This window comes from Myotis yumanensis, unplaced genomic scaffold (assembly GCF_028538775.1).
Source record: "Myotis yumanensis isolate MYYU_CA2020_CCGP unplaced genomic scaffold, mMyoYum1.0.hap1 SCAF_1, whole genome shotgun sequence".
NCBI classification, from domain to species: domain Eukaryota; kingdom Metazoa; phylum Chordata; class Mammalia; order Chiroptera; family Vespertilionidae; genus Myotis; species Myotis yumanensis.
Window position 1 is genome coordinate 216,330,691 of NW_027223752.1, and position 14,820 is coordinate 216,345,510.

Sequence of the window (14,820 nt, forward strand, 5' to 3'; positions counted from 1 at the left end):
AAATCTCCTATGACATTGTGCACTACTAAGATTACTCAGTAGAAAAATGAAAAAATAATCTTGTTATTGGGTATCATTTTCCAAAAAAACAACAGTCACAGTCTTTTATGTTTCCCTAGTAAAAACAGATCAATTTTTGGATGAAAGAAAGAACTGCAGTCCTAAGAAGCAAATTAAATGTGAAAGTTCAAAAGAATCCCAGCAACATTCCAAGTCTTCAGCTCACAAAAGAGGAGAAACTTCTTCTCCTACAGCTAATTCCAAGCTGACGCTTTTGAAAAAAAAGGAAGAAAGTTCTTCTAAAGAAACAGAGCCTATGTCCTTGAAAAGAAAAGAATATGCCATTGAATTGAAAGGAGAGGCAAAAAGTCCTAAGAAAATCAAAAGTTCCCCTGCTAAAAAAGAGGTAGAATTTTCAAAAAATGTATCATGTTGGGGCTATGTGTTGATCTGGGTCTGATTATTTTCAAGTTTTCTAACTTTATAAGTCATTATGGCACTTCTAAGATACCATCTTATTTAGATGCTGTTGCAAGCCATAGGTTACTAATATAGCTAAATTAGCCGATATTTACTGAATGTTATTGTGTATCAGATATGGTGCTAAAACATATGTAATCTTTACAACAACCTTGTGAGATTTATATTTTTTTTATTCAGCTTTTTAAAAAATTGACTTTTAGAAGAAAGGGTGGGAGAGAGAGAGAGAGAGATTGATGTGAGAGAAATACATCGATTGGTTGCCTCCTGTACGTGCCCTTCCTTACCTGGGATTGAACCTGTGACCTTCTGGTGCATGTGACAATGCTTAAGCCACTGAGCCACACTGGCCAGGGCTTTATTATTCAATCTAAAGACGAGTAAACAGGATGACAGCATTTAAGTAACTTTTACAGGATTATTCAGCTGGTGGGTTATAGAGCCAGTTTGAACTTGGGACTTTGGAGGCCGAACAGTGCAGTATAACATGGTGGCTCTGACATGGAGACGGAGCCAGTTTCAGATCATAGCGCTGCCACTGAGCAGATGTGTGATCTTGGTCTGGCTACTTGCCCTTTGTCTGCTTGGATTCCTCATTTGTAAAATAGGGACAATAATGAATTGATATGTAAAACCATTTAGAACAATGCCTGGCACATAATAAGTGCTATATAAGCTTTTGCTATTATTAAAATAATTATTATTTGTATTTGTCCTGAATGTACTTCTCTTTGCTCTTGTATAACAATGTTGAGATACTGAAATCATTTTCAAAGGAAAAAAACAGTGAAATAATGCAAAATGGTTTTTAAAAGTTTTCTGTGTTTTCATCTCCAATTTGGAACTCCCTTTGATTCATAATGAGAAACCACATTCCTTCAAGCCTTCTAGGCACTTAGAATTAAAAGTAGAATATTGCCTATTTTAACTGCTCGTTACCATTTTTTAGTGCAGAACAGTGAAACGGTGATGATTTCAAGATGCTTTTTTTTGTTTGTGGTCAGTGCTCATAAATACGCTTAAGGGAACAATGAACTTTTTGGTCTTAGATTTTTCTTTACTAAATGCTTCTCTGGTAGGTGAATGTTTTTCTTCAGGCACTCTAAACATGTTCAATTTACAGAGGCTTGTCTGTTTTTATTAAAGGAGAGAAATCTTCAAGTGATATTTTCTTCTTTACTCTATTTTTCAAAGTTGAAATAGAAGTGACTTAGAGAACTTAAGCAGTTTTGAGAACATCTATTTAATCAATTCAGTCTAGCCTGGCCAGTGTGGCTCAGTGGTTGAGTGTTGACCTATGTACCAGGAGTTTGCCGGTTCGATTCCCAGTCAGGGCACATCCCCAGTTGTGGGCTTGGTCCCTGGTGGCGGGTGTGTAGGAGGCAGCAGATCGATGTTGATGTTTCTCTCTCATCGACGTTTCTCTCTCTCTCTGGGCAGGTGTATTTTAATAAGCTTCTCATATGTATGCACACCAACATTTGAGAACCACTGTGAAAATGTAGAGTTAGGGTCTAGGACCAATCTATATTGGCTTACTTATTTTATAACCAAAGCAGCTTACTTATTTTGTTGATTAAATCGCTTATTTGTATTGAAGTAATATTTTTGTTTACTCTCAGAGGTATTTGAGGTAGCTTACAAGTTAAAAATAATGTAAAACAGAGAGTAGGAAAAACAAGTAACCATTTTGTAGTGGTTTTTAAATCAGAATTATCTAGGATGTTTTTCCTACAAATACACATGCCGATGCCATATTCCATATCTCTGAATTAGAAACTTAGTGTGAGTCTAGGGATATAGTTTGAAAAGTTTCCCGATGATTTTCTGAGACAGACATACTCAGCGTAAGATCTCCTGAAATAGAATAGGAGAGATTAAACCTAGAAGGAAGAGTGGTGGCGTGTAGAATATGTCTGCTTTTTGGAGTAAAGTTTACCCCTTGTTTGAGCCATCTGTTTCTGTGAAGCCATTAATTCTCAAGACTGTAGTGTTAATATCCCCAGGGGTATAGAGCCATTTAGGCTGTTTTAAGGGAGTGCAAAGCATTAGGATAAACATAGGATGTCTTCTTGTGTAACCAGTTTACATGGATATATTGTGAAATAGAATTGTAAAATTCACATGCATCTTTGAAATAAAATACATGCAATGACTCGTTCCATCCTGTCAGCTCCCTGCCAGGTAGGTCCCATCATTATTTCTTGGGAAACCAGCAAAGTACAGTTTATTGGGGGCCTCCACTGCCCAGGGGGACGTGCCAGTGATTCTCAGTCTTCCTGATTTTTTTGCTTGGGGCTGGCTTATGCACCTAACCTGCCCTGAGATGTGTGCCTTTAGAGAGAGTGGAAAGGTTTGACAGAGACTGGTGCAGAGATGTTTAAAATCTAGGCATGTGTAAATTGGGGAGTACCTGTGTAGCTAAAAGCGTGAATTTCAGGACTAATGCTTATTTATTAATATGTATTTTTATTTATTTTTTAATATATTTTATTGATTTTTTTACAGAGAGGAAGGGAGAGGAATAGAGAGTTAGAAACACCGATAAGAGAGAAACATTGATCAGCTGCCTCCTGCACACCTCCCACTGGGGATGTGCCCACAACCAAGGTACATGCCCTTGACCGGAATCGAACCTGGGACCTTTCAGTCCGTAGGCTGACGTTCTATCCACTGAGCCAAACCGGTTAGGGCTTAATATGTATTTTTAATGTTACATAAATTTTGTATGACTTTGTTCTTTCCTTTCTCTATCCTTAAAGTCTGTAAGTCCTGAAGATTCTGAAAAGAGACGCACTAATTATCAAGCTTATCGAAGTTACTTAAATCGAGAAGGTCCCAAAGCTCTGGGCTCCAAAGAAATACCAAAGGTGAGAACACTGCGAAGGCATGGCATCCTATCAGGGCCTCTGGCCGGTGGGTCAGTGTATGTGTTCACTATGTTTTTACAGCAGCAGAGAATTGATAATTTAAATTAACAGAAAAGCCACAGTCACCATAGTTACTAAATAGAGGTGTTTATTCCCATTATGAGTCACTGCTTGATACTTAGAAAAATTTCAGTGAGCTACAAGTAGCCCCAGGGGCTGGGCTTTGAGGCATCCAGCAATTACAAGACTGCCTTCCTGGTACTCATGGTCTAACTCAGGAAAGAGACTGTTAGTAGTAAATTATTATTTACCTACTAGAGGCCCGGTGCACTAAATTTGTGCATGGGTAGGGTCCCTAGGCCTGGCCGGTGATCAGGATCGATCATGCCTTCTTTCCCTGGCTGCCGGCTGAGGCCTTCCTTTGTTCCACACCACCCCCTGGTTGTCAGCACACGTCATAGCGAGTGGTCGAACTTCTGATCGGTCGAACTCCTGAGGGGACAATTTGCATATTAGCCTTTTATTATATAGGATAGTTGTGATATATGTGTCAGTCTTGCCTCTTGTATAAAGTGTGTGAAAGCCTCTGCTTGAGAGGACTTTAGGCAAAGTGGTGTCCTTAGGGGATGGGATAGTCAGGTTTCAGGGAAGATAGGCCCTTGAGGGCAAAGTTGGAGAAGAGTTAGGATATTGGTGGTTTGCTGGTCCTGCAGTGAGAGCTCTAGAGTGGAAGAGTTCAGCAGCGAGGCTAGAAGTGCTGGTGTTAGACAGGCAACAAGATACCCAGAGCCACAATGAGTGATAGATAGTTCAGGAGATATAGAAGATTGAGGTGTGGGAGAGGGGCTTGCATGTCGAATTTTATAAGGTTATTTTGAAATTGTTGAAAGGTGTTTAAGTACTTGTAGTGTTCACAAGATAATTTTAATCGTAGAATCATAGGGCTTGAAGGGACCTTGAGATGTTGTTAGTTAACCTTTTCTCTCCCAGTTGCTTCAGATCTATTCTTTTCCCCTTGAAAAAGATTCTTTACCTGGATGGTGAAGGATTGAACTTGTATTGTGCTCGTCTTTGAATTTTGTTTAGATTCTTTTCAAACCTATTTTAAGACTATGTTTAATTCTCTATTCAAAGAGATTGGTTTACATAATTTTCATTTTGCATGGTTATATCTTTTTATTGAACCATTGTAAAAATAAAAAAAATGTCTATTACTATACACAGTTCCAATTAAGATTAAATGTCTCCTCCATCCAGCTTGCTTTGGCCAGTGTCTTTTATATTATTAAGTTATCTTTCCAGCCAAGAGATACTTTGCTGTTAAGTTATATATAGGTTGTTAGATTTACTATCATAGGATAAACAGCCAGAGACAAGTACAGGAGCTCAAACTTGTTTAGCTTTCAGAATTGAAGCTTTTCTTTCTTCACAACAGCAAGAGTTTCTGTGGATGTTGCATCTAGATGTTTACTTAAAGTTATACTAGTTCACTAGTAGCTTAAATATTAAACATAATGAAAATAGTATCACTGTCTAATTTTAATAAGCTCTGCTAACTGTATTGAATGTATTTTTTCATTGCTGGTTTTATAAGTTTAAGTATTAGCCTACATAAGAATTTCTCAGGATTTAATTTCAGTTTCTGCTTATTTGCTGTAAATTTCCAGGAAATTTTTCCATGCTGAGATTATTTATGATGTCAAATGAGAAAAATCAACTTCCTGCAGTTTTGATGCCAAATATTTCTTTGGAAAGCTACCATGTAATTTCCTCTCTGCTTGAACATTTTGGTTTTTAGGGAGCTGAAAATTGCTTGGAAGGCCTTATATTTGTAATCACAGGAGTGCTGGAGTCCATTGAAAGAGATGAAGCCAAGTCTCTAATTGAACGTTATGGAGGAAAAGTAACTGGGAATGTCAGCAAGAAAACAAACTACCTTGTCATGGGTCGTGATAGTGGGCAGTCCAAGAGTGACAAGGTGGGTGCTGCTGTGTTCTCAACACAGTGAGACAGTCTGCACGCTTTGGCATTTGTAGTAATGCCCTTTACACAGAGTTAAGAGGAGAAAAAACGGAGAAGTAATTTCTTCCCTGTTATTTCTTCTCCATGGAAGAGTTGGCTTTGATCCCAGGGTTTTTGTCTTCCAATTGAAGCCACAGTTCGTGTTTATTTGACTTTTTTAGTGTAGTATTCCAATTTAAAGCTTATTTGAAGATAGAAGCAAATGCAGTTTTCTTTCTTTTTTTTTTCAGTCCTAAGTATTTTTATATATGCCACTTACATTTTTTATTGGAACTCTGAAAGTGGGATTGTCTTTAGCTCCCAAGTCACAGAATACTCTACCTACCTTTGTTCAAACAAATAGCTTATTTCCTTATGTAACAAGAAGTCCAGAGATAGGCAGTTGCTGGGATGGTTCAGCTGCTCAGTAATGTAGCCAGGCTATTTCCATTTTCCACCTCTTTTATCCTTATTTTTTTAACCTTAAACATTATGCATGTTGCCTTGTGTTGCAAGATGGCTACAGCTCTAGGCATTGAAGTCCACATTCAAGGCAGAAAGAAGGGAGCGGTGGCAAGATGTCATTCCAGCTGTGACTGGCCTTACAAGAGTTTCCCCAGAAATGCCTCTTGTAAAAGCCCACTTAAATCTCATTGGCCAGAGCTGTCACATGGTCGTTCAGTACTATAAAGAAGGTTGGAGGGCGAGCACTTTCCTGATGGCCTTAGAACGATCATAATTTACCACTTGGAGATGGACACACTGGAGTTGTGTTAGTAGGGGAGACAGTGGGGGAAAGTGTCTGCCAGCCAAGCCAGTCCAGGGAGAGGGGATGGAGAGCTGGACTTAGGCCCTAGTGCCGTTGCCTTTCTAGGGTAGAGCAGTGGTGCTGTGACACTTCAGGCACCAACTTAGTCTTAGGGATGTATCTGTCGTTTTCTTTCTTTTTAATGGTACTTTTCCATGAATATGGTTTAAAAAAATAATTCCAGTGTTATCTAATTTACAAATGTGGCTTTTCACCAATTAAGAGGCCCAGATCTCTCTCTCTTTTTTTCTTTTTGGCAGAAAGTAATGGTTAGAATACAGGTTTTTAATGGTTTGCATTTTTAATCACTAGGCAGCAGCTTTGGGGACAAAAATTATCGATGAGGATGGCCTATTGGATCTGATTCGAACTATGCCAGGCAAGAAATCTAAATACGAAATAGCAGTTGAAGCTGAGGTTTGTATAAAACGAACTTGATTTAAATTGACTTGTAGCAACTTTCCTGTTTCATAGACGTTTCTTGGGTGACTACAGGCCTGTTGGCTGAAAGATTAACTTCCCCTTCTACTGCAAATGATTCTACCTTAATTCCTTTTGAGCAGGTGGACTCAGCTTCAGGATATCTTCTTTGGAGCATTTTCTTAACTTTGTTGTTAATCCTCACCCAAAGACATTTTTCCATTGTTTTTTATAGAGAGCGTGGAAAGGAGGGGGAGAGACAGAGGGAGAGAAACATCAATGTGAGAGAGACACATTGATTGATTGCTTTCCGCATATGTCCGGGAATCGAGCAACCAATGTATGTCCCCTTGACCAGAATCGAACCCAAGACCCTGCAGGCCTCAGGCTGACACTATCCACTGAGCAAAACTGGCTAGGGCTTCCTTATCTTTAAGGGAATATGAGGAGAGAGGACAGTGTTTTGCACTTAGCCATATCTGCTTAACTTTCCATATTTTCCATATTCTTGCAGTGACTTTGTGCAGAGGTTATTGCTTAAGAGTTCTTCAAAAGATATGATATAGTTATCAATATGATAAATTAAATTTTAATTAGAACTTTTTCAGTTGTGATAGAAACCCAGCCCATATTAGCTTTAGCAAAAAGGGGAAAGTGTTGGCCTACATACCTAAACTATGGGCAGGGTGGGTCTGGTGTAGGATTACTGGTGGAGACTGTAGTGCTCTCAGGGCCCTCTCAGTTTCTGTCTCTCTGCTTCTCCTGGTGTTAGCCTCGTTCATTCCCATGCATACAGGCCTTTTCCAAGTGTGGGACACAGGGGTGCCAGTAGGCCAAGTTTCATGTCCCAGCTCTGTAACTCAAGTGCAAGGTGGTCTGCCATTTGTTCCAGTTAGAAAAATCTTGGGGAATGATTTGTGTTGATATTAGGGAACACAGTTATCAAAACCAGGAAATTAGCATTGATACCATGCCGCTAACTAAACCACACACATTTTCCAAACGTCACATTTCCTCCTGTTGTCTTTTTTTCTGTTCCAGGAATTCCACGCTGAGTTTAGTTGTTGTGTCTTAGTCTCCTCCAGTCTATGACAGTTCTTTCGTCTTTCCTGGAGGAGCCATTCTTCAAAAAATTTGCATTTCTTTGATGTTTTCTTATGATTAGCTTGAGGTTATGCATTTTTGGCAAGAACACTACAGAAGTGATATTGTGTCCTTCACAGCACATCATATCACATCATGTAATATCTCTTATAATTGGTGGTGATCATCTTTTTTGTTGTTATTTTTTTTGGTGATAATAATCTTGATTACTTGGTTAAGTCAATGTCTGTTGGGTTTCTCCACTAGTAAAGTGACTATTTCCCCTCTGTAACTGATAAATGTATTGGGGAGATACTTTAAGACTATGCTAATATCTTGTTTCTCCTCAAACATTCACCCACTAATTTTAGTATCCACTCACTGGTAAAGAGGCACTAATTTTTTCCTTTTTTATTATTCACACCACAGAATTTATTATTTGGACATTATTCACACACCACACAGTTCACCCTTTTAAAGTATATAAATGAGTGGATCTTAGTATATTCGCAAGGTTGTGCAACCATCACTACAGTCTAATTTCAGAGCATTTCATCACTCCCTGAAGAAACCCTGTACCCATTCGCAGTTGATTCTCATGTCCATCCCCTGGCCACCACCACTCTACTTTTTGTGTCTATGGATTTGCCTATTCTGGACATTTCATTGAAAGGAATCATGCAATATGTAGCTCTTTGTGTCTCGTTTCTTTCACTTAGCATAATATTTCCAAGATTCACCTACGCTGAAGTATGTACCATAACTTCACTCCTTTTCATTGGTGATTAATATTTCATTGTGTGGCTATACCACATTTTGTTTATCCATTCATCAGTTGGTGAACATTTGGGTTATTTCCATTTTTTGGTATAATATAAAATAATATATGTGTATATAATATAATAATGCTGCTGTGAACATTTTGTGTATAAGTTTTTGTGGAGGTATTAACTGTTTAAAAATTTTGTTTTTCAATTACAGTTGACATTCTAATATAATACTAGTTTCAGGTGTATGGTATAATGGTTAGATATTTATATAACTTAGAAAGTGATCTCCCAATAAGTCTTGCACCCTGCCTGACACCAGATATAGTTATTTGGAGGCATTAGCTTTTTAAGTTTTTATTTTATTTTTTATTAATCCTCACCCGAGGACATGCTTTCATTGTTTTCCAGAGAGAGGAAGTGGGGGTGGGGAGTGGGGAGAGAAACATCAATGTGAGAGAGAAACATCAATTGGTTGCCTCCTGTACGTGCCCCGACACGGGATTGAACCCTCAACCTAGGTATGTGCCCTGACCGGGAATCAAACCTGAAACCTTTGGTGAATGGGACAATGCTCCAACCAACTGAGCCACCCGACCAGGGCTTTTCTTTTTTTATTGAATTATTGAGGTGACATTGGTTAATAAAATTATATAGGTTCAGGTATATTCTGTAAGACATCATCTGTATATTTTATTGTGTGTTTACCACCCAAGTCAAGTCTCCTTCCATCATCATTTATCTCCCCTATACCTCTTAACTTCCACTGCCCCATGTCCCCCTCCCCCTCAGGTAATCACTATGCTGTTGTCTGTGCCTGTGAGGTTTTTCTTTAATTAATCTTTCACCTTTTTCACTTAGCCTTGCAACCTTCCTCCCCTCTGACAGTTGTTAGTCTGTTCTCTATCCACGAGTCTGTTTCTATTTTGTTTGTTGGTTTATTTTGTTCATTAGATTCCACATATGAGTGAAATCATATGGTGTTTGATTTCTCTGATTGGCATATTTCACTTTGCATAATGCTTGGAGGCATTAACTTTTAACTAGTTAGAAAACGGAAACAAAAATATCTTAATCTTTTACCTTGTTTTTTTTCAAACTGATATTGGGTTATTAAAAAAAAGTTCTCACTTTTAAAAATTGCATTTGGGTACTTTTCAGGGTGTTATTAATTTTTATAAAGTTTGGAAGTAATGATTGTCATAAACAGCAGGGCCCACTGTGAAGACAGACCCAGCTTGGGTAGTTTATTTGGATATATCAGATTGTCCTCTGGAGTACATGGAGCAGGATAGAAATTCTTTATCTCACCAGGTTTCTTTTTCCCTCACTTTTCCAATTTTTAAGATGAATAAAGAAAAGTCCAAATTACAGAGAACACCCCAAAAAAACTACCAAGGAAAAAGAAAAATTAGTCCAAATAAGAAGGAATCAGAATCCAAAAAGAGCCAACGGACTCCCAAAAAGGACAGCTCTATGACGTCAGTAAAAAAGGAAACCAGTGTGTTTCAGAGAGGCCTGGACTTCAAGGAGCAGGTGGCCGAGGAGACAAGTGGTGACAGCTGGGCTAGAAATTTGGCTGATGACAGCAGTGAAAATAAGGTGGCAAATTTGCTCTGGGTGGATAAATATAAGCCAACCTCGCTCAAGACCATAATTGGACAGCAAGGTGACCAGAGCTGTGCCAACAAACTCCTACGCTGGCTCCAAAACTGGCACAAGAGTCCATCCGAAGATAGGAAACACGGTGATTTACAGCTTCATTCATTTTTGTGTGTCTGTCACCATGTCATTGCTCAGCTGCACATATGTGAGGGAGTATAATAGTCTGTTCATTCATCTCTCAGCAAGCATTTATTGAGCACCTGCTCTGAGCCCAGGTGCTGCACTAGTCTCCAGAGGTGCTGTTGTGAACAAAGCACAGCCCTCAAGGAGCTCAGTCAGTGGGCGAGCTAGACATATGAGTCAGCAATTAAAGTGTAATGTGCTAAGTATTGTTATAGGGGTAAGTATAGGGTGTTAAGGGGATGGAGGTGTGTAGTCAGGGATCGGGATGTGTGCTCTCATCCCTGGAGGAAGGGGTATCTAAGCTAAGACTTGGAAACTAAGTAGGAGTTACTTAGGTGAAGGTGGGTGTTGGGTGGGAAAGGGTACATGTACCAAGATCTGAAGGTTATACGAACAGGACTGGGAAGAGTGCCAGGAGATTGGGGGAAAGGTGCAAATAGAGGCACAGTTACAGATGAGGCAGCCTAAAAACCTTGCTGTTGGTAGGCCTGACAGTCCTAGCTTCTCTGGGTTCTGTGCTTGTTCACCATGTATTTGTCATGGACTATGAACACCACAATATACATTTAATGCCTAAAATGTTATTGGAGCGGAGAGGTTTCAGATCACAAACATTGGTAGTGTTTTCTTGAGCTTCAGCCGCAGCCCTGGAGGATATTGTGTAAGAAATAAGAAGCAAAGTTTAGTGAGCATCACAGTAAAGTCGTTGTCAAAGTGGTGACTGGGTTATTAATGTGTGTGGTCACTAGACATTGGCCGAGGATGCCAATTTATTTTATTTGTATCAGATAATATAATTGTAACGATACAAGGTTAAATTTAAGTTGGCTCTCTCTTTCCAAAGCCACATACAGTCTACCCTAAAGTGGGGAGATAAGTGCTTTGTGTGCCTAGAGAAGATTAAGGCTTCAGGTTAACTATAGTCCCTTTTCCCAAGCCTGCAGGAGATTCAAGTCTCTCTTAGTCATTGTGAGTGTATGTATGAGCACCCTGTATGTGTCAGGCACCGTGTCATAAGGGGAGGAAGAATTCTGTGGAGCTGTGCAAGAGAGCTGAAGGCACAGCATCTGCGGTTCATGCAGGCTCTGCTTGGGCACCTTCATCCCCTCAGCATCCACCCAGGGACATTACTGTTGTTACCCTCATTTTCTAAAGGAGGCAGCAGGCCAGAGGGATACTTCCCAAGTTCTCCCCGCTGGTGAGTGGTGGAGTTAAGGGTAGTTGGGGTTAGGATTGGAGACCGGTAGTCTGCTCCATGACCTGTGCTTTTTAGCAAAGGGAATCATAAAAGTATTGTTTCAAATCAGAGTTTTCAAGTTAATGAGTTTTAGTTTTTTATTTTGGGTGGAGGTGATGTAGGGAGTAGAACTCTTTCTAAGTGCTGTGGAAACTATTGTTTATACTTTGTAGAAAATACTCTGCAAATTTAGAATTAAACTGGAGGACTGCTCTCTATGCTAAGTTCATGCACAATTAATCCTGAATTCTATTAGCTAATACAGCTAACCTCTGAAACTTCTTTCTTTCTAACAGCAAAGTTTGGTAAATTTGCCGGCAAAGATGATGGCTCTAGTTTTAAAGCGGCATTGCTCTCAGGCCCTCCAGGTGTTGGCAAAACAACCACGGCCTCTCTGGTTTGTCAGGTGGGTGTGCTCTTGTAGTTCAGGTGGAGAGTACCGTCGGAGTGGGCATGTGTAGGGAATATGGGCGCTTGTGTGTGAGTGTGTGTGTGGTGTGTATATACTTTCCTGAAATTAAACCTTTAGAATTTGCTTTGGTTTTAGGGATATTTGTTATTTTCATATTTTAAAAGTATTTGTCATTATAATTATAGGTGATACTGTAATATTTTATAGATAGTAAGTCTTATAGACACAAATATCTTATAAACCCTCCTAAGAATTTTGTGCACTGTTACCATTTTCATGTGACAAATGAAATGGGCTTATTAGAGAGGAGGGCAGTGGCCCAGTGTGAACCCAGGTATGTAGGACCCTGCCTTTGCTGTTGTGTCTCTCTGGCTGCTATATCTAGACAATGAGAAGACAAGGCAGTAGAGCAAACCACAGCTTATGTGTATCAGAATTCTATGAAACGATACATGAAATGGTGTCAGAATGATAGAATGAAGGACTTTAAACTTACTTTAAATTTATTGCTGGATTTCCCCGCTCTCTCCCATAAGCTGCTGGTTTCTTTTGATATTTGTTGTAGGGACCAGAGCATACATTTTTAACAGGTATAATAACTATGTATTTTCTACTCTATAAACATTAAAAACCAAAGAAATATATTTCCCCCCTAGTCTCTCCAGTAGCAAACATGACTCTTTTTCTCCCTTTATTATTGTCATTACCTTTTTGAGAATTCTGTTAGGCATTTTTTAAGGCTTTATGATCAAGATAATGATCAGTTTTGGGAAATGAACCATAATAAGTTGATTTTTCTTCAGAGGACAATTATAATGATTTAACTTTTTTATCTTGAAGTCAAGAATTAATTTTTGGCATCTTATAATAGATTAATTGTATACCTGATATTGAAATCTTGGGATGGTTATATTTAATTCTCTTCAGGACTTTAAGAAGCAAACAGTAAAATTGCTTATTTGAATATATTCTTCCAGGTTAGTGATTTGTCAGCAGAGGTTTTAAAAGTAAATGTGTGTTTATGTGTGTGTGGTATGTATGAATATGATGTTTTAAAGTCATGATTGTGAGGTGTATTATAGTTAACCTCATTGTCTGTTATTATCATACTTTATTTTTTTTACTCCTCGTTCCTTATGTGATTTTTTTCTTTTTTAAAAAAAATATATTTTATTGATTTTTTTACAGACAGGAAGGGAGAGTGATAGAGAGTTAGAAACATTAATGGGAGAGAAACATTGATCAGTTGCCTCTTGCACACTCCCTACTGGGGATGTGCCCGCAACCAAGGTACATGCCCTTGACTGGAATCGAATCTGGGACCTTGCAGTCCGCAGGCCGACGCTCTATCCACTGAGCCAAACCAGCTAAGGCGTGATTTTTTCATCCCTCTTTCTTCCTTAACTCTTATTTTTTCAGGGAGGGGGGAATGTTAATTTGTCTGTGATAGTAATGGTTTCCAATGTTTTGATTAGGAATTGGGATATAGCTACGTGGAGCTGAATGCAAGTGATACTCGGAGTAAGAACAGTTTAAAGGATATTGTTGCTGAGTCACTGAATAATACCAGCATCAAAGGCTTTTATTCAAGTATGTGGCTTTTTGAACTGTTTTCTTTGGTTAAGCAAGAAAAACAAGTTTATTTCAATGTGTAGTAACCGCTACTATGTACTAGGCACCCTGTTAAATCCTGGGGCTAATGAGAATTAAGAAAAGCCTCTGATGTAACTCTAATAGGACAATAGTTACTTTTTATTTTAGGTCTTAGAAATTTCTGAGAATGTGATAAAAATGCATACATGGACATGTTTATGTATTTTGCATATGACTTTAGCGGATTCACAGGTGAATCCTGTGAAGAGGACAAGAAAATAAATTGAGTGAGGTGACAGAGGCCTTTAGATGAAGAAGTGATTCTATTTGAGGCTTTGGGGGAGACTACCAATAAAAGGGGGACATTTGTTTGCAGGGCCTTGAAGAATGAGAAAGAGACTCATTTGTGGGTGCAAGGGGTTATTTCAGACAAGAGTAGTAGGGGAGGGGGAGAAGGTGTGAAAGTGGCGCTGTGTTCTAGTGTGGCCAGAGCTTATGGGACAATGAGATGCCCAGCTAGGACTGCACAGTGCATGTTTAGAACCTGTGGTATATTACAGGTCACTGGATTTCTTGGTACTTTCAATGGTAAAAAGTCATTGTTAAAAAGAACTTACTTGGGAAATGTCACTCTTATACATGGCTGGAGGTAGTGTAAATTGGTACTGCTTGGCAGAGCAATCTGGCGGTATTTCTCAAAATTAAATTACACATTGCCTTTAACCCAGAAATCCTAATTTTTGGGTTCACTGTTAATATTTGTATATATGCAAAATGACATACACATGGATATTCATTAGTGTGATTTATAACAGCAAAAGATTGAAAGCAACTTCACATTTTATTAATAGAAAAGTAAATTATGATAGATGTGTAAAATGGAACATTATTAAACAGCCTTGAAAAGTGTGGTGTTCTGTATCTACAGGTAAGAACAGATCACAAAAACATATCGGATGATTAAACCAAGGTGTATATTTTTCTGCATACATTTTAAACATGTACAGCATATCTCTGAAAGGATATAAAGAGTCTGTTCATACTGTTTGCCCTGGAGAGGGAATTTGGGTGCCCTTGGTGGCCAGGGTGGGAGGGAGGATCTCTTCTCACTGCATTCTCTGGTACTGTTTGAATTTTGTACCATGTGTTGTTATCAATTTCAAATGTGTGATATAATTGCTTATAAAGCAGCAGTGTTTGAACAACTTACTTTGTTTCTGACCCTTCCCACTGCTTCTCAACATGGGCCAGGTGGAGCAGCCCCTTCAGTAAGCATGAAACACGCCCTCATCATGGATGAAGTAGACGGCATGGCAGGCAATGAGGACAGGGGAGGAATTCAGGTAATGAAAGCATTGTAT

The 14,820-nt window shown here is 38.9% G+C and overlaps 1 protein-coding gene across 3 annotated transcripts in view; it reads left to right on the forward strand.

Moving 5' to 3' along the window:
* Positions 1 to 14,820, forward strand: part of RFC1 (replication factor C subunit 1) — a 73,067-nt gene that overhangs the window by 46,771 nt on the left and 11,476 nt on the right. For all 3 annotated transcript variants that reach the window (XR_011468853.1, XM_070397856.1, XM_070397860.1), the window contains 8 exons: positions 120 to 406; positions 3,243 to 3,350; positions 5,149 to 5,328; positions 6,472 to 6,576; positions 9,777 to 10,176; positions 11,751 to 11,860; positions 13,342 to 13,456; positions 14,711 to 14,802. Coding sequence is in view for 2 of the 3 variants with exons in the window: in XM_070397856.1 (XP_070253957.1) it covers positions 120 to 406; positions 3,243 to 3,350; positions 5,149 to 5,328; positions 6,472 to 6,576; positions 9,777 to 10,176; positions 11,751 to 11,860; positions 13,342 to 13,456; positions 14,711 to 14,802 (1,397 nt within the window). In the remaining variant the exon portion in view is untranslated. The remainder of the gene's footprint in view (positions 1 to 119; positions 407 to 3,242; positions 3,351 to 5,148; positions 5,329 to 6,471; positions 6,577 to 9,776; positions 10,177 to 11,750; positions 11,861 to 13,341; positions 13,457 to 14,710; positions 14,803 to 14,820) is intronic.